At 43.1% G+C, this 27,576-nt stretch overlaps 2 protein-coding genes across 2 annotated transcripts; both read left to right on the top strand.

Annotated features, from left to right (window-relative positions):
• Window positions 1–1,019: 1,019 nt before the first annotated feature.
• LOC142660379 (DNA damage-regulated autophagy modulator protein 1-like) lies at window positions 1,020–6,959 on the top strand. Its single transcript, XM_075836991.1, has 7 exons — window positions 1,020–1,212; window positions 4,525–4,592; window positions 4,808–4,950; window positions 5,348–5,519; window positions 5,658–5,713; window positions 6,282–6,368; window positions 6,478–6,959. Exons 1-7 carry the CDS (start codon window positions 1,094–1,096, stop codon window positions 6,556–6,558), a joined length of 726 nt encoding a protein of 241 aa, XP_075693106.1. The 5' UTR covers window positions 1,020–1,093; the 3' UTR covers window positions 6,559–6,959.
• A 7,488-nt stretch (window positions 6,960–14,447) lies between these two features.
• On the top strand, window positions 14,448–25,735 carry LOC142660186 (DNA damage-regulated autophagy modulator protein 1-like). Its single transcript, XM_075836767.1, has 6 exons — window positions 14,448–14,640; window positions 18,922–18,989; window positions 23,871–24,013; window positions 24,854–25,025; window positions 25,164–25,219; window positions 25,673–25,735. The coding sequence occupies exons 1-6, from the start codon at window positions 14,522–14,524 to the stop codon at window positions 25,733–25,735; spliced, it is 621 nt and encodes a 206-aa protein (XP_075692882.1). The 5' UTR covers window positions 14,448–14,521.
• The last annotated feature ends 1,841 nt before the right edge of the window (window positions 25,736–27,576 follow it).

The following is a 27,576-nucleotide window of genomic DNA, read 5'->3' as shown; positions in this document are numbered from 1 at the left end:
AACCGCTGTATTTGGCAAAATGTTTAAAGTTTAATAAGAAACGGACGGGCCTCTTTCTTTCTGCATTGTGGCCGGACCTCTGACTGCAGTACCAGCTGTACTGCCCTGATGGCGGCCCTGCATAGGCCATAAGGCACCCATTTACCCAATGCCAAAAGGGTATCTCCCAATGTATACCTCAGACGTACACAGCAATCGCAGTGAGAAAATAGCCTAACATACCAAGACATCTAGAGGAGTAGGACATTGTGACCCTCACATTCTCCATTACCTGTCCTGATAATGTCCTGCTCACACAGGTGCACGTCACATTCATCTCTTTTCTAACAAACTCTGCAGCTGTGTAAGAAGTGCTGGATAAGGACAAGTTTGCAGCTACTAAATGTAAACAATGACATCTGTCATTCACTGACAGCAAGCAGAGATCTCGAAAATGATAATTAATTGATACAAAATATATAAGTATATTAGAAAGTTGCATTCAATTATAATTACATTCATAATTCCACAAAAACTTACATGTATATTGATCCTTATTTTAAAGAAAAACAAAAAAAAACTGTAAACCCCATAGATATGATCTTGTAGTTCCCTGTACATGTATTCACCATTTGTGAAGGTAAAGAATTTATAGGTTTTATTCTTGTGTTATTATTATGTAATTTGGGCTCATTAGTAATTCCATGTTCTCCTTATACTGGAGCATCTCTGATAAATCTATAAAATGCTGTCAATATATATCTGGTCATTATATGATCCTGTATATGAATATAATAATAGCAGCTATTACACCACAATGTGCCGGATATTCTCTTATAAGTGCAAATTGTGTATAAGCAGAAATATATACTAGTATATAAAATCAGCTACAATACTGAGCACGAATCAGATTCAGGAATGTGTGATGATGTCACAATGACAGGAGCAGCTATGACATCACAGAAGACTGGTGACATCATCGAGTCTATACCGGCCACTGCATGACATTACTTCTTCATTCTTATCTGTGAATTCAGAGAAAGAGACGGACAGAGATAGCGGCTTTTGTTTAGCGAATCTTTGATTTTACTCAGCGAATCTTCTATTTGGCGCCATGGAGATCCGGGGTTTGGCATTCTTGCCTCTCCTCTGGGTCATATGGACGCTATTGGGCCTCGGTGCCCTGATTGTCTTGACTGTCATGTCAGGGCATGAAAAATATCCTTATATCAGGTAAGAGGTGATGGGGTGAGAATCCTGACTCTATAGTATAATGATTGTTATTATTGTATTAATATTATTACTGTTATTCATGAAATGTTATTATTATTATTATTATTATTATTATTATTATTATACTATTAACCCTTTAATGACCAGCCTATTTTAGAACTTAATGAGCAAGCCATTTTTTAAGTTTTTCCATCGTCGCATTCCAAGAGCTATAACTTTTTTATTTTTGTGTTGACATAGCTGTATCAGGTCTTGTTTTTTGCGGGACAAGTTGTAATTTTTAATAGCACCATTTTGGGGTACATAGAATTTATTGATTAACTTTTATTAACTTTTTGGGGGGGGAATAGAAAAAAACCTGCAATTTCGCCATACTTTTTTGCATCCTAAATTTACGCCGTTTACCGTGTGGTATAAATAACACAATAACTTTATTCAGTGGGTTGTTCCGATTGCAACGATACCAAATTTGTATAGTTTTTGTATGTTTGTATGTGTTACTACTTTTACACAGCTAAAACCGCTTATTTTCATATCCATAACTTTTTTATTTGTTCGCCGATGCAATTGTATGAGGGCTTTTTTTGCGGGACGACTTGTAGTATTTATAGTTACCGTTTTGGAGCAGATGCAATTTTTTTATCACTTTTTTTCACATTTTTGTTAAGGCAGGATTCACAGAAAGCAGCAATTTTTGCATGGTTTTTTATTTTATTTTTTACAATGTTCACCGTGCGGGTTAAATGATGTAATAAGTTTATAGTCGGGGGTTGTTACAGACGCGGTGATACCAAATATATGTAACTTTTCGCTCCCTCCCTCTCTCCAAAACCATTCAGATGCGGCGCTCGCTATTGAGCACCGCATCTGAAGGGTTAAACGGGTGAGATCGATACTAATATCGATCTCACCCGGTCGAGCAGGGCTGCCCCCAGCCCTCAGCTACCTCCGGCAGCTGAGAGCAGGGAGATTTGACAGCTCCCTGCTCTGTTTACTTCTTACGATGCAGCACCGTAGAAAGTCTATTGCATCGGAATAAAGCCCGTTAGTGACCGATGTAAAAACACTATGGGGCGGCCACTAACGGGTTAAAAAACCTTCATCTTATAATTAATTAAACTGAAAACATCATATTCTAGGAGATTTATCAAAGTAGTCCAAAGGAGAAGTGGAGTAGTTGCCCATAGCAACCATTCAGATTTCAGCTTTCATTTTACTGTGACCTTTTACAAAATGAAAGCTGAAATCTGATTGGTTGCTATGGACAACTACTCCAACTTTCCTTTGATCAATCTCCAGTGACTATAAGGGTATGTGCACACAGGCTTTTTTCAGCCGTTTTTCAAGTCGTAAACGTCCCGAAAAATGGCTGAAAAAAATGGAAGCAGAACGCCTACAGACATCTGCACCTTGATTTCAATATGCAATACGGCGTTCTGTTCCGACGGGGCGTTTTTTTTTTACGCCTCATTTTCAAACGAAAAACAGCTGCAAAAACGGCCGTAAAAAACGCTGCGAAAAATTGAAAAATGGCTGAAAATCCACAGCTCCGTATTTTTAGACGTTTTTTATTAAGCATGTGAACATACCCTAAGTCTTTCGATTTTGTCCTCATCATATACACTGTAAATAAATATCATAGTACAAATGATGATAAATAACAATAATAATTTTGCTATTTTACTTACCAAGTTCCTCTGCTTCCTCCCGGGGACCAGATAACTGGTTACACTGTCTAATAGTAATACTGTCCTAGCTGCTCATAGCAACCAATCAGAGTTCAGCTTTCATTTCTCAACCTGCTCTTGAAAAATGAGAGCTGCGCTGTGATTTACTGTTAGGCCGGATTCACACGAGCGTGTGCGTTTTGCGCGCACAAAAGGTCCATGTGTCATTAGCATATGGTGCGCGGCTGCGTGATTTTCGCGCAGCCGTTATCATGATGACACTCTGTTTTTATGTTTACAAACAGAACAGCACGTGGTGCTTTTCTGTTTTCAGTCATAGTTTTTACTACTGGAGCGCGCATCATGGGTGAGTGCAGCGCGAAACACGGGCAAGTATAGGACATGTCATGAGTTTCACGCAGCGCACATACGCTGCCTGAAATTCACTGACAGTCTGAACGGCGGCCCCATTCACTAACATAGGTCCGTACGTATTAACATAGCACGGACGTATTATACGTTCGTGTGAATAAGCCCTTAAACAATTTCTCATAGACAATAAAAATGTTTGCAGCAAAAATGTGGAACTCATGAAGTTATGGGGGGTTATCCGACTTAATAAAATAATAATAATAAAACCAGTATGTAATTGAATAATTCTCAATGATACTGGTCTCCTTTCTTCTGGTTTATTTCCAATGTTACACACTTTTATTGTTTGCAGCGACACCATTGGCCACCGACAAAAAATTGTCAGACTGGCTCAGCTTGAATGATGATGGGGAAACGTTTCCATCTGAGCGTAGCTTTCATGATTCCCCGCTTCCACATTCCTCCTTTAAATGCCATCTCCCTCTTATTTTAAGTTCCCACGCCTCGCTCCTCCGTTCCCTCCCCCCGTAGCCTGACTCGGTCCCTTTCCCCTGTTACGTTTATGTCAGGGGAAGTTGATTACGGAACATGAATGGGTCACATGATTTGTGATGATCCGTTCGGGTGGTGTCGCTGAGCAGAGAGCACTTATCACATGATCTGTAACGTTTCCTATTTTGGGGATTGATAGAGGAGAGAGGGATCATGTGATCAAAATAAGAAACGTCACAAATACTGTAGTCAGTTTACAGCAGACTTGTGATCACATGACCTGAATTAACGGCGCCGTTCCTCGGCTTCATGGAAGTAAAAAGTTTATTACTAAGTTTAGCCATTAAGTATATCAAAATGATAGAGATATAGAGATATACTTTCTAGGGGTAGCGGATAATACGGGGGATGAGTTTTTAGGACTAGAAATAGTAGAAGTCAGAAATAGAGATGGAATGATTGGACATTCAGGAGATAATGGGGGAGATTTTTCAATACTGTGCAAGGAAAACATGGAGCCGTTGCCCATAGCAACCAATTGGGTTCCTGAATTAATTTTCCAAAGGGTCTCTGACAAACGAGAGCTGCAATCTGATTGGTTGCTATTGGTAACAGCTTCATGTTTTCCCTCAGTGTTCTTTGCTCCTACTTGACTGTGGATATTGGAACATATTATGGAGGGTGATTATAATGAAGGAAGATAAAGTCTCCTCTGCTCTTAGATGAGAAAATTCCACCGCTTGTCTCCTATTAACTCTCAAAATTTTTCTTTATTTCACAGTGACACGGGAAAAATGTTCCCTGAATCGGTGATCTACACCGTCGTCTTCATGGTGACGTCCATTCTTGGTAAGTGGATGCAGCTTCCTATAGGGAGATAACATCAAGATGAGATCAGTGGCGCCAGTGCTCAGTGATAACCTTACATTCCTAATCACTATCCAGCACTCACCGGCGGCCATTACTGGGGTTTCTAATCATCACTGCGTCCTGGAGTTAATACAAGTGTCTATAGAAATGATATATGGAAGTCTCCGGCTGATAACATGTATTGTCTATTTCAGGAGCTGGCGTCGCTTCCATCCAGTACAGGTTCATGATTATTCAGTCTGAACCATCGGAGAAGCGTTATATAATCATCCAGAGAATCCTCTACGCCATGGGATGGATCGTCTGTATTGGGACCGCCGTGAACGCCATATATTCGGTTAGTTATTATGTTTTATATAAAGTTTCCAGTATTACATAGAGGGGTCAGTACCCAGTAATATATAGAGGGGTCAGTACCCAGTAATATATAGAGGGGTCAGTACCCAGTAATATATAGAGGGGTCAGTACCCAGTAATATATAGAGGGGTCAGTACCCAGTAATATATAGAGGGGTCAGTACCCAGTAATATATAGAGGGGTCATTGGTATATACATTGCTCATTATTCTTCCATTCTGCCCAATATAACACACATTACAGTGGCGCCCCCTGGTGATAGCCTTGTATTACTGCCCTGTTATAATTACATTCCACCTGCGGCCTCTGCTGATATATTTTCACAGATCTCCCTGACAACCTCATTGATGACATTTATATATCTGTTTATGTTCTAGGTGGAGACCCAGCCTACAGCCCACAGGATCGGCGCAGGATTGGCATTTGTCCTTGCTGCCATTTACAACCTGTGCCAAGCTGTGTACCTGTACAAGAGATCCTTCAGCAGTCGGCAAATGTGCCACATCCGACTAGTAACAACCGTGGTGACCATTGTGACACTGATTATCTGTATCCTTTTATTGTGTGCTGGATACACTGGAGATTATGCGCTCCCTCGTGACTCCATTGTAGCACAGATCCGACATGACAGTATAGGAAACACTAGAATAATACAATTCTGTTACTTTCCTTAACACGTTCTTCCAGTTGCTGTAGGTATGAGCGCCTTCTTCTTCAACCTATGTAGCGGCCGCTGTATTGGGGTGAGTTCATATCACTATTCTCCATCTTGTGTAATCCACGTGTCCTGTGTAAGGGTATGTTCACACGGTCTATTTTCAGACGTTTTTCGTGCCGTAAACGCCCCGAAAAATGGCTAAAATTACAGAGGCTAAACGCCTCCAAACATCTGCCCATTGATTTCAATGGGAAAAACGACGTTTCGTTCCCACGGGGCGTTTTTTTACGCAGCCGTTTGTAAACACAGCACGTAAAAAACAGCCCCGTAAAAAAGAAATGCATGTCACTTCTTGAGTCGTTTTTGGAGCCATTTTTTCATTGTCTCACTAGAAAAAAAAAAAAAAAAAACGGCCGTAAAAAACGCATCAAAAAACGCCTGATGAATAAAAAACAGCTGAAAATCAGAGGCTGTTTTCCCTTGAAAACAGCTCCGTATTTTACAGTCGTTTTTTGTTTGCCGTGTGAACATACCCTAAAAGTAAAATAGAAACTCTTGGTGGACCTGTCATCCTCCCATCTATTCCATACCAGAGCCACTGGTGAGTACAGCCGGCACTAACATCCTCTATTCTGTCCCTCTATCTTCTGCAGATCTTCTACATAACAGGCATGAAGGCCGAATACATTGGATTTTCCGGCCTGGTAATGCACCATGTGACAAATTATACAGATTTCCAGGTGAGTAGATGCCGTGTGAAGGTCTCATGTGCTCCAGAAGCGTTTCTGATGAGAAGTAATATATTGTATAGAGCCGGTTTATGATAAATGTTCCTTCTTTTTTCCTCAGCGTCTGTCTTTAACATTGTCCAGAGAAGGTGTCTCCATCTCCATGAGGGAAAAGACCCAGGACCCTGAAAACCCTGAATAAGATCCAGGGGTAAGAACTAGGAGGCAGGAGCACCATAAAGACAACTAAAGCCATCTGGACAGCACTGGAGCAGAACATCTTCCTGCAAGTAGGATGAAGGGGCACAAAGACCTCACCCCTAGACCGCAGCAGGTCATGGAGCCAGAGATGCCACCTAAGATGGCAATAAACATATGTAGGTCACTGTTGACATCTATAGTGATCAGTATTACCATCCACATTGAGGTGATAGCGATGAAAATGACATCGGTCCTTCCAGAAGTCAGTCTGAGAACACCAGTCATGGTACCAGAACCACCTGCAGATAAGTAACCTCCACCTCTTCTGGAACGTTGATGCAACCAGCATTGACTTCCGATAAGGAGGAGTGAGGAGCGTGGCAGGTACAGAAGAGTGATGACTGAACGTTTCATCATGGAAGTGATATATACGTCATAACAGCAACGTTTCTGAACACATAGCAGCAGGAAACCTCAACCATCGTGATTGCTGTACTGAAGAGAACAACAGGAATATCTGGAGTCGTCCTACCAGGAGAATGTGCCAAGTCATCATCATGGCGGAGACTGTGGCCTATTACTACAGCCCGGGCGCAGAAGACTGGCAGTAACATGCCTCTTCACAATGGATTTATTCTGTGGACTATGTGTGACTGTAAAATGTGACAACCTGGTGGAAATCACCTTCTAGTAAACTCAATGTGTTGGAATAATGTTTATTACTGTGGTTATTGCTACAACTACTTCACGATTTATACTTTTTCTTGCATAATATATATCTAGGTGATGTTGTTGTGTTGCCAATAAATTAAATAGAAAGAAAACCACACACCTAGGAGAACTGGAAAATCTATGGTCCCTATGAACTCCAGAGCAAGTTTTTTTTCTTGTCCTGGGCCCAACCCCCTCTCCTGGCATTCAGACCCCAGGCTAAGACAGTAGACAGACATCCATCCCTTACAGTACTTGGTGTTACAAGAGGACGTGGCCATGAGATGGAAGGGTCGTCTTTAGTCTGTGCTCGGCACAGGTGTGCGGCTTAGCGGCTCTTAAGTGGGAGGCAGAGGAGACGTTGTTGGGCCTGGTCGTGGGTGCACAGAGACCGAGAGACATACGGAGATGAGAGGAGACGGAGAGAAGTAATGTTGGACTGGGAAACATTGGGCCCACCAGAGAAAGTCAATTTGAGGCCCATCCTCCATCTATACAGAACATGTCCACATAAGATACATTGTTATCACGCAGGACATATTATCAATAAGGTCTAATAGGTTATTTGTGGATCATCCCATAAGAAATTGTCCTCAGTGGCAAGTGATTGACTGAAAAGTCCAAATGGGGTTGTCGTCAGCAGGACCTTTAAGTTCAGAGCCTGGGCCTATCGTAGGACCCTCTGGTGGGACCATCTGGTTCTGAGGAATGGTTGAATATCTTCCTGGAGAAACACAATATTCAGGGTTACAGGTGTTCGCAGCGCAGTGTAGTTGATACAGGGATTTGCCAGTAGGTGATCAGTAAGGGATTTTCCACTCGATCGGTTGTTTCACATGTGACATTTTTGCTGCTGGTTTCATTTACCACAATGACCACATGTTCTAATGTAGTAAATAGAATTTAAAAAAATCCTATTCATATATTGTGGGTACAACGTACGTGATTTTCAGGACTGGCTGCATTTTTTTCCTCTATCTGTTGCGGTTTTTTAACACATTTTCTGATGTCATCCGTTATCGGCTTCACTGGGAGCGGCAGCAGCAAAAGTGCAGCAAACCAGCATGTACTTACCTGCCCATGTGTAGATGCACTTTGGCAAATTGGCCTTTTGTTTTCCTCTGGATCATCTGAATTCCATGGACTTATTTCTCTTTTCAACCCACTCTATATAACCAGGGCCGCGATCAGGAATTTCTGGGCCCCATACAGCCAAGAGATTGGGCCCCCTCTCCATTACCGGGGGTGGGCAACGGAAAGTGTGGCGTGCACGTTTGTACGTTATATGCAGTAACTGATTTTGACGTCGAGTTACAGTGAACGAAACCATGGAGCAGTCAGTGACCGGTTGATACCCTGGATTTTATTGAATCCAGCCACAACTTTTCCCACTGTACGGCATGTAGTGGGATACGTCGCCTCGGGAATGGCCCTGGGGAAACTCCTGAAGTCACTGTCCATAAATGGACAGAGACGTCAGGAGCTTTCCCTGGGCCAAAGTCCACGGGCACAGTGCTTGTGATTCTCTGCCTGGGGACTCCGGCATTGGGAAGCTCCTGACATTACTGTTCATATAGTGTCTTCAGGAGCGGTATATGTTTTTTGTGGGATCTATCAGAATGGAATAGCTTAGTCCACTATACTATTGCATCCTTCAAAAAAAAAAAAGTTTACTGAAGTATACCAACCCGTCGGAGACCAAAAGGACATAATGAAGCCCTATGAACACATTTATCGTGTACGTCGGGAGCTTTTCTGACGTACAAGATAAACGTAGGGTGATAGCACGATATGGAGGTCGCCTTAAGAGAAGGTGAAGCCCTTGTGAGAATGTAAGGAGCACTTAGGGCTCATTCAGACGAGCGTGTATCTCACCCATGTGACACACGGATTCATGTATTTCAATGGGGCCGTTCACACGATCGTTGTTTAAACGAAGAGTGTGAAGGGTCCGTGAAAAAATAGGACATGTACTATTTTCCTGCATGTCACGTATCCCTCCGTAGACTCTATAGTCTATGGGGGATCCGTGACAACGCGTCCCGCACGGGTGCACCTCGGACGTGAGAAACTGCGGTTTTTCAGCACATTTTTTACGCAGCGTGTGGATGAGATTTGTTCAAATCTCATCCACTCTGCTGCTACTTACGCTACAGATTTTCCACAATGAAATACATTTCTGAAAATCCATCTGTGTTTCCGCTACGTGTGAACTGACCCTTACAAATTTTGCTAAGGATTGGCAGCAAATTAACCCTTTGCATTGTAAAGGGCGAAATGTGCGGCAATTTTGCAATACAATGGGCATGCTGCAATCAGCGGAATGCACTAAAGCCCAGGCAGATTTTTTTCTGCTGCATGTGAATAGGCTTTTGAAAACTCCATTCACATGAGTTGTACTGTAATTTGTAGTGGATTTTCAGTGCGCAATCTGCAGCGAAAATAGGAGACAGATCTACCACGTCTGAAGTGGCCTTAGCGTCTTATTCACACAGTGCAGTCAAATCCCATTTTTTGCTACAAAATCGCTGCAAAAACATGATTTGACTGCACTGTGGGAATATAGCCGAAAAGCAATGTTTTTTTTCATGTTTTGTACCATTCTTTTATTGCAATTTTTTTAATCGAGGCAAAACTGCGCCATTTTTGCCCCAATTATGAAAATCGCGGCAAAAAACGCGAGGCACATGGAAAAAAACACGCTTCATTTTCTACAAGTGGGGTCAGGGCGCATGTGAAGGGGGATGGGGCACTCACCAGTCTTCCAGGGTCCAGTCGCTGTGTAGAGAATGAGCTGTCTGGTGAGCGGCTCTCTCCACACGGAGCTTCTGCTTTCTTGCTGCTCATGTAAGTCCTGTCAGGGTCTCAGCGTTAGTTACTTCGGAGGAAGGAACAGGCCCAGGGGCGTAGCTAAAGGCTCATGGGCCCCGATGCAAAAGTTCTTATTGGCCCCCCCCCCGCAAACTCCTCATGGCCGACGGTCCGCAGCTTTCAGCTGCATCGCTGGGTCTCCTAAGTGACCCAACAATGCAGCACTAGCAGCCGGGGCGTCACTAAGGCTGGGTTCACACACACTATTTACGGACGTAATTCGGGCGTTTTAGCATTGAATTACATACGAAAATTCGGCTCAAAAGCGTTGGCAAACATCTGCCCATTCATTTGAATGGGTCTTACGATGTTCTGTGCTGACGGTCATTTTTTTTACGCCGCGCTGTCAAAAGGCGGCGCGTAAAAAAGACGCCCACGTCAAAGAAGTTCCTGTCACTTCTTCAGATGTAAATGGAGCCGTTTTCCATGGACTCCATAGAAAAACAGCTCCAATTACGTCCGTAATGGACGCAGCGAAAAACGCCTCAACATGCTGTTACGTCTGAAATTCCGGAGCTGTTTCCTCCTGAAAACAGCACCGTAATTTCAGCCGAAATGGACGCTGCCGTGTGAACATACCCTCTGGGCTTAAAATGTCTGGGGGAAATAGCCCCAATACATATGTGTCCGCCCAAAAAAAAATGTGTGCATAGGAGACAGCATAGCATATCTATAGCACTACGACCCTATAAACTATGGATAGGATTAGATACAGTGGCTCAGCAGACAGTATCACACATGATAGGATTAGATACACAGCTCAGCAGACAGTATCACACATGATAGGATTAGATACAGTGGCTCAGCAGACAGTATCACACATGATAGGATTAGATACAGTGGCTGAGCAGACAGTATCACACATGATAGGATTAGATACACTGCTCAGCAGACAGTATCACACATGATTGGATTAGATATAGGGCCCAGCAGACAGTATCACACATAATTGGATTAGATACAGAACTCAGCTCGTTGACATTGCGGCTCCAGCGCTGGACCCAGGAAAGGTAAGAATAATAATTTTGCTTCTTTGTGTTACTGATTATTTTTGTGTGTTTGTGGTTTTTTTACAGGTTCGGTTGTTGGACTTCGGATTCGAGGAATTCAATGACAGCTCTTTTTTATTCTCAATAAAATGGTTAATGAGGGTTGTGTTTTTTTATTTCAATAAAATATTTTTTCTATGTGCTTGTATCTTTTTAAACTTTATTATCACCGCCTTAGTAATGGCCGCTGGCTGATTGACAACCTCCATTACTAAGGCGGGGCTTAATGTTAGCAGGTGCAGAGGCCAACACTAACCCCCATTATTACCCCGGTACCCACCGCCACCAGGGGTGCTGGGAAGAGCCGGGTACGAACCAGTACCCGTCCATCTGTAGCGACGGGCAGGCACCGGGGTGGCCGCAGGCTGGTATTATTAGGCTGGGGAAGGCCAAAAACAGTGTCCCCTACCACCCTGGTAATGCTGCCTGCTGCTGCTGTGTTGTATCTGGCTGGTTATGAAAATTGGGGGGGACCCGACATCGTTCTTTCCAATTATTTTTTATTTTTATTTTTTAAATGACGTGGGGTCCCCCCATTTTTCATAACCAGCTAGATACAATAAAGCAGCAGCAGCCTAGCATTACCAGGGTGGGAAGGGCCACTGTATCTGGCCTTTCCCCTCCAGATAATACCAGCCTGCGGCCACTCCAGTGGCCGACCATCACTACAGATGGTCAGGTACTGGATCGTACCCGGCTCTTCCCAGCACCCCTGGTGGCGGTGGGTACCGGGGTAATAAAGGGGGTTAGTGTTAGCCTTTGCACCGGCTAACACTAAGCCCCGCCTTAGCAATGGATACTGTCAATCAGCCGGCGGCCATTACTAAGGCAGTAGTAATATAGTTTAAAAAAAAACACAAAGACATAGAAAAAATATTTTATTGAAATAAAAAAAAAACCCACACAACCCTCATTAACCATTTTATTGATAATAAAAAAAAAAGCCGTCATCGAAGTAGTCCTGGAATCCGCCGTAGTCCAACGACCGAACCTGTAAGAAAACACACAAGAAAAACGATTAGTAACACATGTGTTAGGCTTAGATACAGGGCCCATGTGTGATACTGTCTGTGGGACCCTGTATCTAAGCCTACCACAACGTAGGCTTAGATACAGGGTCCAGCAGACAGTAATCTTATATATCTGTGTGCTGGGGCCCTGTATCTAAACCTACAGTGTGGTAGGCTTATATACAGGGCCCATCAGACAGGATCACACATGTGCCATGTATCTAAGCCTACCATGTGATTGGCTTAGATACAGGGCCCAGCAGACAGGATCACGCATGGGCCATGTATCTAAGCCTACCATGTGATTGGCTTAAATACAGGGCCCAGCAGACAGGATCACACAATCTGTGATCCTGTCTCATGGGCCCCCTAAGCCTGCTACATCGTAGGCTTAGGGGTTGTGCAGTCCCTAAACATTGATGGCCTATCCTCAGGATAGGCCATCAATAGTTAATGTGTCTCCCGGGACCCGCAAATCAGCTGTTTTGAAGGGGCCGCAGCACTCGTACGAGAGCTGCTTCCCCTTCATTTCACTACTCGCTCACACTGTGAATCGCCGACACCGATTCACAGTGTGACCGGAATGAAGTGACCGGAATGAAGGGGAGCAGCTCTCGTACGAGTGCTGCTGCCCCTTCAAAACAGCTAATTGGTGGGTCCCGGGAGTCGGACCCCACCAGTCAGGGCTAATCTTACCTTCCTCTTCAGCTGCAACGGTAGTTCTGTCGTCTCGATGCTGTGCGCGGCGCATAGCGCTGTGACGTCATGCGCTGCACACAGCGCTTAACGTCAGGACCTCCGCTGCGTTCCGGAACCAGGAAGGTAAGTAAAGTCTGTTACTATAGTAACAGGGGCCCACGGCCCGAGTTACTATAGTAACTTTTTATTGATGTGGTGCGGGGGGCTGTGGGCCCCCCTGGCTTCGGGGCCCGGTCGCAATTGCGACCGCTGCGACCCCTATAGCTATGCCAGTGAACAGGCCCTAGCTGAAGGGTCCGTTTCTTTCTCCAAGTGACCAACGCTGGGGCCCTGATAGAAATGTTTAAAGCAAAACAAATATTCGGCACACAAGTTAGTGATTTTAGCAAATCTTTGAGTTTTATTTTATCAACAGTCGATGCCAGAGGTTTAGTGCGACGTTTCGGTCGTAATTTAGACCTTCATCAGGCACTTGTTCCTCCTGTTGTCTGGTTTATCCAGTTGTTGGCGCTGCGTGTTTTAATAGAGGCTAACCGCTGTATTTGGCAAAATGTTTAAAGTTTAATAAGAAACGGACGGGCCTCTTTCTTTCTGCATTGTGGCCGGGCCCCTGACTGCAGTACCAGCTGTACTGCCCTGATGGCGGCCCTGCATAGGCCATAAGGCACCCATTTACCCAATGCCAAAAGGGTATCTCCCAATGTATACCTCAGACGTATACAGCAATCGCAGTGAGAAAATAGCCTAACACACCAAGACATCTAGAGGAGTAGGACATTGTGACCCTCACATTCTCCATTACCTGTCCTGATAATGTCCTGCTCACACAGGTGCACGTCACATTCATCTCTTTTCTAACAAACTCTGCAGCTGTGTAAGAAGTGCTGGATAAGGACAAGTTTGCAGCTACTAAATGTAAACAATGACATCTGTCATTCACTGACAGCAAGCAGAGATCTCGAAAATGATAATTAATCGATACAAAATATATAAGTATATTAGAAAGTTGCATTCAATTATAATTACATTCATAATTGCACAAAAACGTACATGTATATTGATCCTTATTTTAAAGAAAAAAAAAAAAAAACTGTAAACCCCATAGATATGATCTTGTAGTTCCCTGTACATGTATTCACCATCTGTGAAGGTAAAGAATTTATAGGTTTTATTCTTGTGTTATTATTATGTAATTTGGGCTCATTAGTAATTCCATGTTCTCCTTATACTGGAGCTTCACTAATAAATCTATAAAATGCTCTCAATATATATCTGGTCATTATATGATCCTGTATATGAATATAATAATAGCAGCTATTACACCACAATGTGCCGGATATTCTCTTATAAGTGCAAATTGTGTATAAGCAGAAATATATACTAGTATATAAAATCAGCTACAATACTGAGCACGAATCAGATTCAGGAATGTGTGATGATGTCACAATGACAGGAGCAGCTATGACATCACAGAAGACTGGTGACATCATCGAGTCTATACCGGCCACTGCATGACATTACTTCTTCATTCTTATCTGTGAATTCAGAGAAAGAGACGGACAGAGATAGCGGCTTTTGTTTAGCGAATCTTTGATTTTACTCAGCGAATCTTCTATTTGGCGCCATGGAGATCCGGGGTTTGGCATTCTTGCCTCTCCTCTGGGTCATATGGACGCTATTGGGCCTCGGTGCCCTGATTGTCTTGACTGTCATGTCAGGGCATGAAAAATATCCTTATATCAGGTAAGAGGGGACGGGGTGAGAATCCTGACTATAGTATAATGATTGTTATTATTGTATTATCATTGTTGTTATTTGTGAAATGTTATTATTATTATTATTATTATTATTATTATTATTAGTATTATTATTATACTATTAACCCCTTAGTGACCAGCCTATTTTAGACCTTAATGAGCAAGCCATTTCCTACGTTTTTCCATCGTCGCATTCAAAGAGCTATAACTTTTTTATTTTTGTGTTGACATAGCTGTATCAGGTCTTGTTTTTTGCGGGACAAGTTGTAATTTTTAATAGCACCATTTTGGGGTACATAGAATTTATTGATTAACTTTTATTAACTTTTTGGGGGGGGAATAGAAAAAAACCTGCAATTTCGCCACACTTTTTTGCATCCTAAATTTACGCCGTTTACCGTGTGGTATAAATAACACAATAACTTTATTCAGTGGGTTGTTCCGATTGCAACGATACCAAATTTGTATAGTTTTTGTATGTTTGTATGTGTTACTACTTTTACACAGCTAAAACCGCTTATTTTCATAGCCATAACTTTTTTATTTGTTCGCCGATGCAATTGTATGAGGGCTTTTTTTGCGGGACGACTTGTAGTTTTTATCGTTACCGTTTTGGAGCAGATGCAATTTTTTTATCACTTTTTTTCACATTTTTGTTAAGGCAGGATTCACAGAAAGCAGCAATTTTTGCATGGTTTTTTATTTTATTTTTTACAATGTTCACCGTGCGGGTTAAATGATGTAATAAGTTTATAGTCGGGGCTGTTATGGACGCGGCGATACCAAATATATGTAACTTTTCGCTCCCTCCCTCTCTCCAAAACCATTCAGATGCGGCGCTCGCTATTGAGCACCGCATCTGAAGGGTTAAACGGGTCAGATCGATACTAATATCGATCTCACCCGGACGAGCAGGGCTGCCCCCAGCCCTCAGCTACCTCCGGCAGCTGAGAACAGGGAGATTTGACAGCTCCCTGCTCTGTTTACTTATTACGATGCAGCGCCGTAGAAAGTCTATTGCATCGGAATAAGGCCCGTTAGTGACCGATGTAAAAACACTATGGGGCGGCCACTAACGGGTTAAAAAACCTTCATCTTATAATTAATTAAACTGAAAACATCATATTCTAGGAGATTTATCAAAGTAGTCCAAAGGAGAAGTGGCGTAGTTGCCCATAGCAACCATTCAGATTTCAGATTTCATTTTAGGGCGGGTTCACACATGGCGGAATTCCACTTAAATTCCGCTGCGGACACTCCGCAGCGTTAATCCGCAGCGGAGCCGTTTCTCCATTGACTTTCACTTTAATTTAGCAGTGTTCGTTTACACGATGCGTACAATTCCGCGGCGGAGCATAGGCTGCGGAGCGGAATTTGGTGTCCGCAGCATGCTCTGTCTGTTGCGGAGCAGTGGCGGACTCATGGCGGAATTTCTCCATTGACTTCAATGGAGATTCAAAGTTCCGCAATGAAGTCCGCAGCTGTCATGCACATGTCATGTGTGCTGCGGATGCGTCTTGCTTTTTTAACTTGACATTTCTTCATTCTGGCTGGACCTATGTATTTCTAGGTCTACAGCCAGACTGAGGAAGTCAATGGGGCTCCCGTAATGACGGGAGCGTTGCTAGGAGACGTCTGTAAATAGTCACTGTCCAGGGTGCTGAAAGAGTTAAGCGATCGGCAGTAACTGTTTCTGCACCCAGGACAGTGACTACCGATCCCAATATACATGTATCTGTAAAAAAACATATAAGTTCATACTTACCGAGAACTCCCTGCGTCTGTCTCCAGTCCGGCCTCCCAGGATGACGTTTCAGTGTAAGTGACGGCTGCAGCCAATCACAGGCAAAGCACAGGCTGCAGCGGTCACATGGACTGGCGCGTCATCCAGGGAGGTCGGGCTGGATGCCGAAAGAGGGACGCGTCACCAAGACAACGGCCGGTAAGTATGAAAATCGTTTACTTTCACTAGGGAAAGTGCTGTCCCTTCTCTCTATCCTGCACTGATAGGGAGAAGGGAAGCACTTTTCCCGCAGTCTGCAGCAGCTAGTCCGCATCAATGTACTGCACATTTTGTGCAGATCCGCTGCAGAATCTGCAACGCAGATTCTGTGCGGCATCGATGCGGACAGTTGCGGAGGAATTCCGCCATGTGTGGTCATGCCCTTACTGTGACATTTTACAAAATGAAAGCTGAAATCTGATTGGTTGCTATGGACAACTACTCCAACTTTCCTTTGATCAATCTCCAGTGACTATAAGGGTATGTGCACACAGGCTTTTTCAGCCGTTTTTCAAGTCGTAAACGTCCCGAAAAATGGCTGAAAAAAATGGAAGCAGAACGCCTACAGACATCTGCACCTTGATTTCAATATGCAATACGGCGTTCTGTTCCGACGGGGCGTTTTTTTTACGCCTCATTTTCAAACGAAAAACAGCTGCAAAAACGGCCGTAAAAAACTCAGCGAAAAATTGAAAAATGGCTGAAAATCCACAGCTCCGTATTTTTAGACGTTTTTTATTAAGCATGTGAACATACCCTAAGTCTTTCGATTTTGTCCTCATCATATACACTGTAAATAAATATCATAGTACAAATGATGATAAATAACAATAATAATTTTGTTATTTTACTTACTTTTACCAAGTTCCTCTGCTTCCTCCCGGGGACCATATAACTGGTTACACTGTCTAACAGTAATACTGTCCTAGCTGCTCATAGCAACCAATCAGAGTTCAGCTTTCATTTCTCAACCTGCTCTTGAAAAATGAGAGCTGCGCTGTGATTTACTGTTAGGCCGGATTCACACGAGCGTGTGCGTTTTGCGCGCACAAAAGGTCCATGTGTCATTAGCATATGGTGCGCGGCTGCGTGATTTTCGCGCAGCCGTTATCATGATGACACGTGGTGCTTTTCTGTTTTCATTCATAGATTTTACTACTGGAGCGCGCATCATGGGTGAGTGCAGCGCGAAACACGGGCAAGTATAGGACATGTCATGAGTTTCACGCAGCGCACATACGCTGCCTGAAATTCACTGACAGTCTGAACGGCGGCCCCATTCACTAACATAGGTCCGTACGTATTAACATAGCACGGACGTATTATACGTTCGTGTGAATAAGCCCTTAAACAATTTCTCATAGACAATAAAAATGTTTGCAGCAAAAATGTGGAACTCATGAAGTTATGGGGGGTTATCCGACTTAATAAAATAATAATAATAATAAAACCAGTATGTAATTGAATAATACTCAATGATACTGGTCTCCTTTCTTCTGGTTTATTTCCAATGTTACACACTTTTATTGTTTGCAGCGACGCCATTGGCCACCGACAAAAAATTGTCAGACTGGCTCAGCTTGAATGATAATGGGGAAACGTTTCCATCTGAGCGTAGCTTTCATGATTCCCCGCTTCCACATTCCTCCTTTAAATGCCATCTCCCTCTTATTTTAAGTTCCCACGCCTCGCTCCTCCGTTCCCTCCCCCCGTAGCCTGACTCGGTCCCTTTCCCCTGTTACGTTTATGTCAGGGAAAGTTGAATACGGAACATGAATGGGTCACATGATTTGTGATGATCCGTTCGGGTGGTGTCGCTGAGCAGAGGGCACTTGTCACATGATCTGTAGTAACGTTTCCTATTTTGGGGATTGATAGAGGAGAGAGCGATCATGTGATCAAAATAAGAAACGTCACAAATACTGTAGTCAGTTTACAGCAGACTTGTGATCACATGACCTGAATTAACGGCGCCGTTCCTCGGCTTTGCGGAAGTAAAAAGTTTATTACTAAGTTTAGTCATTAAGTATATCAAAATGATAGAGATATAGAGATATACTTTCTAGGGGTGAATAATCTGTTTCAATTAGAGGTAGCGGATAATACGGGGGATGAGTTTTTAGGACTAGAAATAGTAGAAGTCAGAAATAGAGGTGGAATGATTGGACATTCAGGAGATAATGGGGGAGATTTTTCAATATTGTGCAAGGAAAACATGGAGCCGTTGCCCATAGCAACCAATTGGGTTCCTGAATTAATTTTCCAAAGGGTCTCTGATAAACGAGAGCTGCAATCTGATTGGTTGCTATTGGTAACGGCTTCATGTTTTCCCTCAGTGTTCTTTGCTCCTACTTGACTGTGGATATTGGAACATATTATGGAGGGTGATTATAATGAAGGAAGATAAAGTCTCCTCTGCTCTTAGATGAGACTATTCCACCGCTTGTCTCCTATTAACTCTCAAAATTTTTCTTTATTTCACAGTGACACGGGAAAAATGTTCCCTGAATCGGTGATCTACACCGTCGTCTTCATGGTGACGTCCATTCTTGGTAAGTGGATGCAGCTTCCTATAGTGAGATAATATCAAGAGGAGATCAGTGGCGCCAACAGTAATGACCTTTCATTCCCAATCACTATCCAACACTGACCGGCGGCCATTACTGGGGTTTCTAATCATCACTGCGTCCTGAAGTTAATACAAGTGTCTAGAGATGAGCGAACCGGGACAACCGAACCCGGTTTCGGTCCGAACTTCCGGTAAAGTTCGGTTCGCAGCGAATCCGAACTTCACCGGGTTCGGCCGAACCCGTTTTGACCGAACCCGGTCAAAAACATTATACAAATCGGGAGCCACTTATCTCTATCAATCACTGATAGAGAAAAGAGGCTGCTGATTAAAAATAAAATAAAAAGCATTTCATACGTACCCGGTCGTTGTCTTGTTGACGAGTCCCTCTTCTTCCAGTCCGACCTTTTCTGACGCGGCAGCCTGTGATTGGCTGCAGAGGCCTCTGCAGCCTGTGATTGGCTGCAGAGGCCGCGGCAGCCTGTGATTGGCTGCAGCGCTCACAAGGCTGCATCGTCATCAAGGAATGTCGGGCCGGATGTCGAGAGGGACGCGTCACCAAGGCAACGGCCAGGAGACCGGACTGGAGGAAGCAGAAAGTTCTCGGTAAGTATGAACGTCTTTTTTTTTACAGGTACTGTGATCGGTAGTCACTGTCCAGGGTACTGAAACAGTTACTGCCGATCAGTTAACTCTTTCAGCACCCTGAACAGTGACTATTTAGTGTATGTGCACACACACTAATTACGTCCGTAAATGACGGACGTATTTCGGCCGCAAGTACCGGACCGAACACAGTGCAGGGAGCCAGGCTCCTAGCATCATACTTATGTACGATGCTAGGAGTCCCTGCCTCTCTGCAGGACAACTGTCCCGTACTGTAATCATGTTTTCAGTACGGGACAGTAGTTCCACGGAGAGGCAGGGACTCCTAGCATCGTACATAAATATGATGCTAGGAGCCCGGCTCCCTGCAGGGTGTTCGGTCCGGTACTTGCGGCCGAAATACGTCCGTCAATTACGGACGTAATTAGTGTGTGTGCACATACCCTTACTGACGTCGCCTAGCAACGCTGCCGTAATGACGGGTGCACACATGTAGCCACCCGTCATTACGGGGCCTCATGCACACGGAGTTCACAGCAGCACAGAGTATTTCAGGAGAGGAGCGTGCAGATTCAGTGCTGCTGTGAACTCTGCTCTTACCATTACGTAGCTCAGTCTGTTACCTCTCCTCCACTCCTGTCCTCAATAACACCTTCACGTGATTGGCAAGTCACCACCCCGCACAAGATCCGCACGCTCATCTCCTGAAATACTCTGTGCTGCTGTGAACTCTGCTCTTACCATTACGTGGTGACTTGCCAATCATGTGAAGGTGTTCTGGAGGACAGGAGTGGAGGAGAGGTAACAGACTGAGAGCTACGTAATGGTAAGAGCAGAGTTCGCAGCAGCACTGAATCTGCACGCTCATCTCCTGAAATACTCTGTGCTGCCTTAAACTCTATGGACAGGTCAGGATCCTGTTTCTTTTAAATGCTGCACTGTAGCGCAGCCGTATATAGTGGATCGAGCGGGTTCCCCAGCAGCATTTAAAAGAAACCGTGTTTGTGTATGTGTGTGTTTGTGTATATATGTGTGTTTGGGTATGTGACTTTGTCTGTTTTTGTTTTTATATGTGTGTGTGTATATATGGGTGTGTTTGTGTATATGTGTTTTGTGTATATGTTTGTGTATATATGGGTGTATTTGTGTATATGTTTGTGTGTAGATGTTTGTGTGTGTTTTTGTATATGTGTATATGTGTGTATATGGGTGTGTGTTTGTGTGTATATATGGGTGTGTTTGTGTATATGTGTTTGTGTATATGTGTGTTTGGGTATGTGTGTTTTTGTTTGTATATGTGTTTGTGTATATGTGTTCGTGTATGTGTGTATAACTGTGTGTGTGTGTGTGTGTTTGGATATGTGTGTTTTTGTTTGTATATGTGTGAGTTCGTGTATATGTGTGTGTTTGTCTGTTTATGTGTGTGTGTATATCTTGTTGTGTTTGTGTATATATGTGTGTGTCTGTGTATGGTTGTTTGTTTGTTTGTGTGTGCGTGTATATATGTGTGTAGGTGAGTAGAAGTATTGGTATTGTTCACATTGATAACTGTTTTTTTATGTTGTTGCAGATTTTGATGTACCGATTGGACTACATCTACGATTCGTTGGACTACTGCGTAGATCTGCGTTTTTTCAAATTTTAATAAAATGGTTAACGAGGGTTTTGTTGGGGATTTCTTATTTCAATAAAAAAGAATTGTCTTTGTGTTTTTTTTTTCAAACTTTATTAGTGCCTAGATAATGGCAGTTGGCTGATTGACAGCGTCCATTATTAAGGCGGTACTTAGTGTTAGCCGGTGCAGAGGCTAGCACTAACCACCCATTATTACCCCGGTACCCACCACCACCAGGGGTGCCGGGAAGAGCTTGGTACGATCCAGTACCCAACCATCTGTTGTGATGGTCGGGTACTGGGGCGGCCGTAGGCTGGTATTATGAGGCTGGGAAGGGCCAAAATCAGTGGACCTTCCCACCCTTGTAATGCTAGGCTGCTGCTGCTGTGTTGTATCGGGCTGGTTATAAAAATGGGGGGGACCCCCACGTCGTTTTTTTTTGGAATTTAACAAATTTAGCAATAGACGGGTCCCCCACATTTTTAATAACCAGCCATATACAAGGCCGCAGCAGTCTGGCATTACATGGGTGGGAAGGGCCACTGGTTTTGTCCATTCCCAGGCTAATAACACTGTGTTGTATGTGGCTGGTTATGATAAATTGGGTGGAACCCCATGTCTTTTTTAAAAAAAAAATGTAAATAAATAAATAATTTAAAAAAATGACGTGGGGTCCCCCCCCACTTTTATAACCAGCCAGATACAACACAGCAGCAGCAGCCTAGCATTACAAGGGTGGGAAGGTCCACTGTTTTTGGCCCTTCCCAGCCTCATAATACCAGCCTGCGGCCGCCCCAGGGCCCGACCATCACAACAGATGGTCGGGTACTGGATCGTACCTGGCTCTTCCCGGCACCCCTGGTGGTTTTGGGTACCGGGGTAATAATGGTGGTTAGTGTTAGCCTCTGCACCGGCTAACACTAAGCCTCGCATTAGTAATGGATGTTGTCACTCAGACAGCGGCCATTACTAAAGTGGTAATAATAAAATTTTAAAAGAAAAAGACAAAGATATAGATAAAATATTTTATTGAAATAAAGCACCCCCAACACAACCCTCATTAACCATTTTATTGTAGAAAAAAAACCGTCATCGAAGTAGTCCTCGAAACCGACGTAGTCCAAACACCAAACCTGTAAAAAAATAAAATAATGAAATAAAACATGTTGTAGGCTTAGATTCAGTTTAATGTGTGATACTGACTGTTATACCATGTATAGAAGCCTGCCGCGAAGTTGACTTAGATACAGGGCGCCAGCAGACAGTATCATACATGGCCATACATACATATATACATGCAAACTATCATACATACATGCATACACACACATGAAAACATACATACATACAAACAAACATGCAAAGATACATACATACATATATACAAGCATGCACAAATATACATGCAAACATAAATACATGCAAACATAATTACATACATGCACATATATAAACATACATGCAAACATACATGCAAAAATAAAAACATGCAAACATACATACATGCACATATATACATACATACATGACAACATACATACAAACATACATGACAACATACATACATGCAAACATACATACATGCAAACATACATACACACATGCAAACATATATACATGCAAATATACATACAAACATGCACATGTATACATACATGCCAACATACATGCAAACATACATGCACATATATACATACATACATGACAACATACATACATGCAAATATACATACATACACACATGCACATATATACATACCAACATACATGCACATATATACATACATGACAACATACATACATACATGACAACATACATACATATATATATATATATATATATACACACATGCAAATATACATACATTCATGCAAACATACATGCAAACATACATACAAATATACATACACACATGCACATATATACATACATGACAACATACATACATACATACATACATGACAACATACATGCAAAAATACATACATGCAAATATATACATGCAAATATACATACAAACATGCACATATATACATACATGCCAACATACATGCAAACATACATGCACAGATATACATACATACATACATACATGCCAACATACATACATGCCAAAAAATAATAATAATACGTTCATACTTACTTTCCTCCTGTCCGGCCTCCAGCGATGACGTTTCATTCATGTCGCCGCTGCAGCCTGTGATTGGCTGCAGAGGCGGTCACGTGGGATGAAGCGTCATCCTGACGTGCGTGACCGCCACTACAGCCTGTGATTGGCTGCAGCGGCGAAAGGGATGAAACGTCATCGCTGGAGGCCGGACAGGAGGAAAGTAAGTACGAACGTATAATTTTTATTTTTTTATTACATTTAAATGGTATTTTCCGCGCGCCGAGCATGTACTGTGAAGGTTGCTGAAAGAGTTAGTGCAGCCCATTAACTCTATCAGCACCCTGGACAGTAGCATGCTCGGCGCACGTAAGTGACAGGTTCGGTCAGAACTAGTTCGGTCCGAACCGAACTTTTTTGTGAAATTCGGCGAACTAGCCGAACCGAACTTTTGATAAGTTCGCTCATCTCTACAAGTGTCTATAGAAATGATATATGGAAGTCTCCGGCTGATAACATGTATTGTCTATTTCAGGAGCCGGCGTCGCTTCCATCCAGTACAGGTTCATGATTATTCAGTCTGAACCATCGGAGAAGCGTTATATAATCATCCAGAGAATCCTCTACGCCATGGGATGGATCGTCTGTATTGGGACCGCCGTGAACGCCATATATTCGGTTAGTTATTATGTTTTATATAAAGTTTCCAGTATTACATAGAGGGGTCAGTACCCAGTAATATATAGAGGGGTCAGTACCCAGTAATATATAGAGGGGTCAGTACCCAGTATTATATAGAGGGGTCAGTATCCAGTAATATATAGAGGGGTCAGCACCCAGTAATATATAGAGGGGTCAGTAACCAGTAATATATAGAGGGGTCAGTACCCAGTAATATATTGAGGGGTCAGTACCCAGTAATATATAGAGGGGTCAGTACCCAGTAATATATAGAGGGGTCAGTACCCAGTAATATGTAGAGGGGTCAGTCTCCAGTAATATATAGAGGGGTCAGTACCCAGTAATATACAGAGGGGTCAGTACCCAGTAATATATAGAGGGGTCAGTACCCAGTAATATATAGAGGGGTCAGTACCCAGTAATATATAGAGGGGTCAGTACCCAGTAATATATAGAGGGGTCAGTACCCAGTAGTATATAGAGGGGTCAGTACCCAGTAATATATAGAGGGGTCAGTACCCAGTAATATATAGAGGGGTCAGTACCCAGTAATATATAGAGGGGTCAGTACCCAGTAATATGTAGAGGGGTCAGTACCCAGTAATATATAGAGGGGTCAGTACCCAGTAATATATAGAGGGGTCATTGGTATATACATTGCTCATTATTCTTCCATTCTGCCCAATATAACACACATTACAGTGGCGCCCCCTGGTTATTAACCTTATATTACTGCCCCTTTATAATTACACTCCACCTGCGGCCTCTGCTGATATATTTTCACAGATCTCCCTGACAACCTCATTGATGACATTTATATATCTGTTTATGTTCTAGGTGGAGACCCAGCCTACAGCCCACAGGATCGGCGCAGGATTGGCATTTGTCCTTGCTGCCATTTACAACCTGTGCCAAGCTGTGTACCTGTACAAGAGATCCTTCAGCAGTCGGCAAATGTGCCACATCCGACTAGTAACAACCGTGGTGACCATTGTGACACTGATTATCTGTATCCTTTTATTGTGTGCTGGATACACTGGAGATTATGCGCTCCCTCGTGACTCCATTGTAGCACAGATCAGACATGACAGTATAGGAAACACTAGAATAATACAATTCTGTTACTTTCCTTAACACGTTCTTCCAGTTGCTGTAGGTATGAGCGCCTTCTTCTTCAACCTATGTAGCGGCCGCTGTATTGGGGTGAGTTCATATCACTATTCTCCATCTTGTGTAATCCATGTGTCCTGTGTAAGGGTATGTTCACACGGTCTATTTTCAGAAGTTTTTTGTGCCGTAAACGCCCCGAAAAATGGCTAAAATTACAGAGGCTAAACGCCTCCAAACATCTGCCCATTGGTTTCAATGGGAAAAACGGCGCTTCGTTCCGACGGGGCGTTTTTTTACGCAGCCGTTTGTAAAAACGGCACGTAAAAAACTGCCCCGTAAAAAATAAATGCATCATACTTCTTGAGTCGTTTTTGGAGACGTTTTTCAATGTCTCACTATAAAAAATAAAAAAAAACGGCCGGAAAAAACGCATCAAAAAACGCCTGATGAATAAAAAACAGCTGAAAATCAGAGGCTGTTTTCCCTTGAAAACAGCTCCGTATTTTACAGTGGTTTTTTGTTTGCCGTGTGAACATAACCTAAAAGTCAAATAGAAACTCTTGTGGACCTGTCATCCTCCCATCTATTCCATACCTGAGCCACTGGTGAGTACAGCCGGCACTAACATCCTCTATCCTGTTCCTCTATCTTCTGCAGATCTTCTACATAACAGGCATGAAGGCCGAATATATTGGATTTTCTGGCCTGGTAATGCACCATGTGACAAATTATACAGATTTCCAGGTGAGTAGATGCCGTGTGAAGGTCTCATGTGCTCCAGAAGCGTTTCTGATGAGAAGTAATATATTGTATAGAGCCGGTTTATGATAAATGTTCTTTCTTCTTTTTTTCCTCAGCGTCTGTCTTTAACATTGTCCAGAGAAGGTGTCTCCATCTCCATGAGGGAAAAGACCCAGGACCCTGAAAACCCTGAATAAGATCCAGGGGTAAGAACTAGGGGGCTGGAGAACCATAAAGACAACTAAAGCCATCTGGACAGCGCTGGAGCAGAACATCTTCCTGCAAGTAGGATGAAGGGGCACAAAGACCTCACCCCTAGACTGCAGCAGGTCATGGAGCCAGAGATGCCACCTAAGATGGCAATAAACATATGTAGATCACTGTTGACATCTATAGTGATCAGTATTACCATCCACATTGAGGTGATAGTGATGACAATGACACCGGTCCTTCCAGAAGTCAGTCTGAGAACACCATTCATGGTGCCAGAACCACCTGCATATAAGTAACCTCCACCTCTTCTGGAACGTTGATAGAACCAGCATTGACTTCCGATAAGGAGGAGTGAGAAGCGCGGCAGGTACAGAAGAGCGATGACTGAACGTTTCATCATGGAAGAGATATATACGTCATAACAGCAACGTTCCTGAACACATAGTAGCAGGAAACCTCAACCATTGTTATTGCTAAACCGTAGAGAACAACAGGAATATCTGGAGCCGTCCTACCAGGAGAATGTGCCAAGTCATCATCATGGCGGAGACTGTGGCCTATTACTACAGCCCGGGCGCAGAAGACTGGCAGTAACAAGCCTCTTCACAATGGATTTATTCTGTGGACTATGTGTGACTGTAAAATGTGACAACCTGGTGGAAATCATCTTCTAGTAAACTCAATGTGTTGGAATAATGTTTATTACTGTGGTTATTGCTACAACTACTTCACGATTTATACTTTTTCTTGCATAATATATCTCTAGGTGATGTTGTTGTGTTGCCAATAAATTAAATAGAAAGAAAACCACACACCTAGGAGCACTGGAAAATCTATGGTCCCTATGAACTCCAGAGCAAGTTTTTGACCTGTCCTGGGCCCAACCCCGTCTCCTGGCATTCAGACCCCAGGCTCAGACAGTAGACAGACATCCATCCCTTACAGTACTTGGTCGTGGCCATAAGGACGTGGCCATAAGACAGAAGGGTCGTCTTTAGTCTGCGCTCGGCCCAGGTGTGCGGCTTAGCGGCTCTCAAGTGGGAGGCAGGAAGACGTTGTTGGGCCTGGTCGTGGGCGCACAGAGACTGAGAGACATACAGAGATGAGAGGAGAGGATACATTGTTATCACACAGGACATATCATCAATAAGGTCTAATAGGTTATTTGTGGATCATCCCATAAGAAATAGTCCTCAGTGGCAAGTGATTGGCTGAAAAGTTCAAATGGGGTTGTCGTTAGCAGGACCTTTAACTCCTTAAGGACGCAGCCTTGTTTTGGCCTTAAGGCTCAGAGCCCATTTTTTTAAATCTGACATATTTCATTTTATGTGGTAATAACTTCGGAATGCTTAAACTTATCCAAGCGATTCTGAGATTGTTTTCTTGTGAGATATTGGGCTTTATGTTAGTGGTAAAATTTGTTCGATATATTCAGTGTTTATTTGTGAAAAACTGCGAAATTTAGAGAAAATTTTGAAAAAATAGCATTTTTCTGA

The sequence above is a fragment of the Rhinoderma darwinii genome, chromosome 9 (genome assembly GCF_050947455.1).
Source record: "Rhinoderma darwinii isolate aRhiDar2 chromosome 9, aRhiDar2.hap1, whole genome shotgun sequence".
NCBI classification, from domain to species: domain Eukaryota; kingdom Metazoa; phylum Chordata; class Amphibia; order Anura; family Rhinodermatidae; genus Rhinoderma; species Rhinoderma darwinii.
This window is presented reverse-complemented; position numbering and strand designations above follow the sequence as displayed.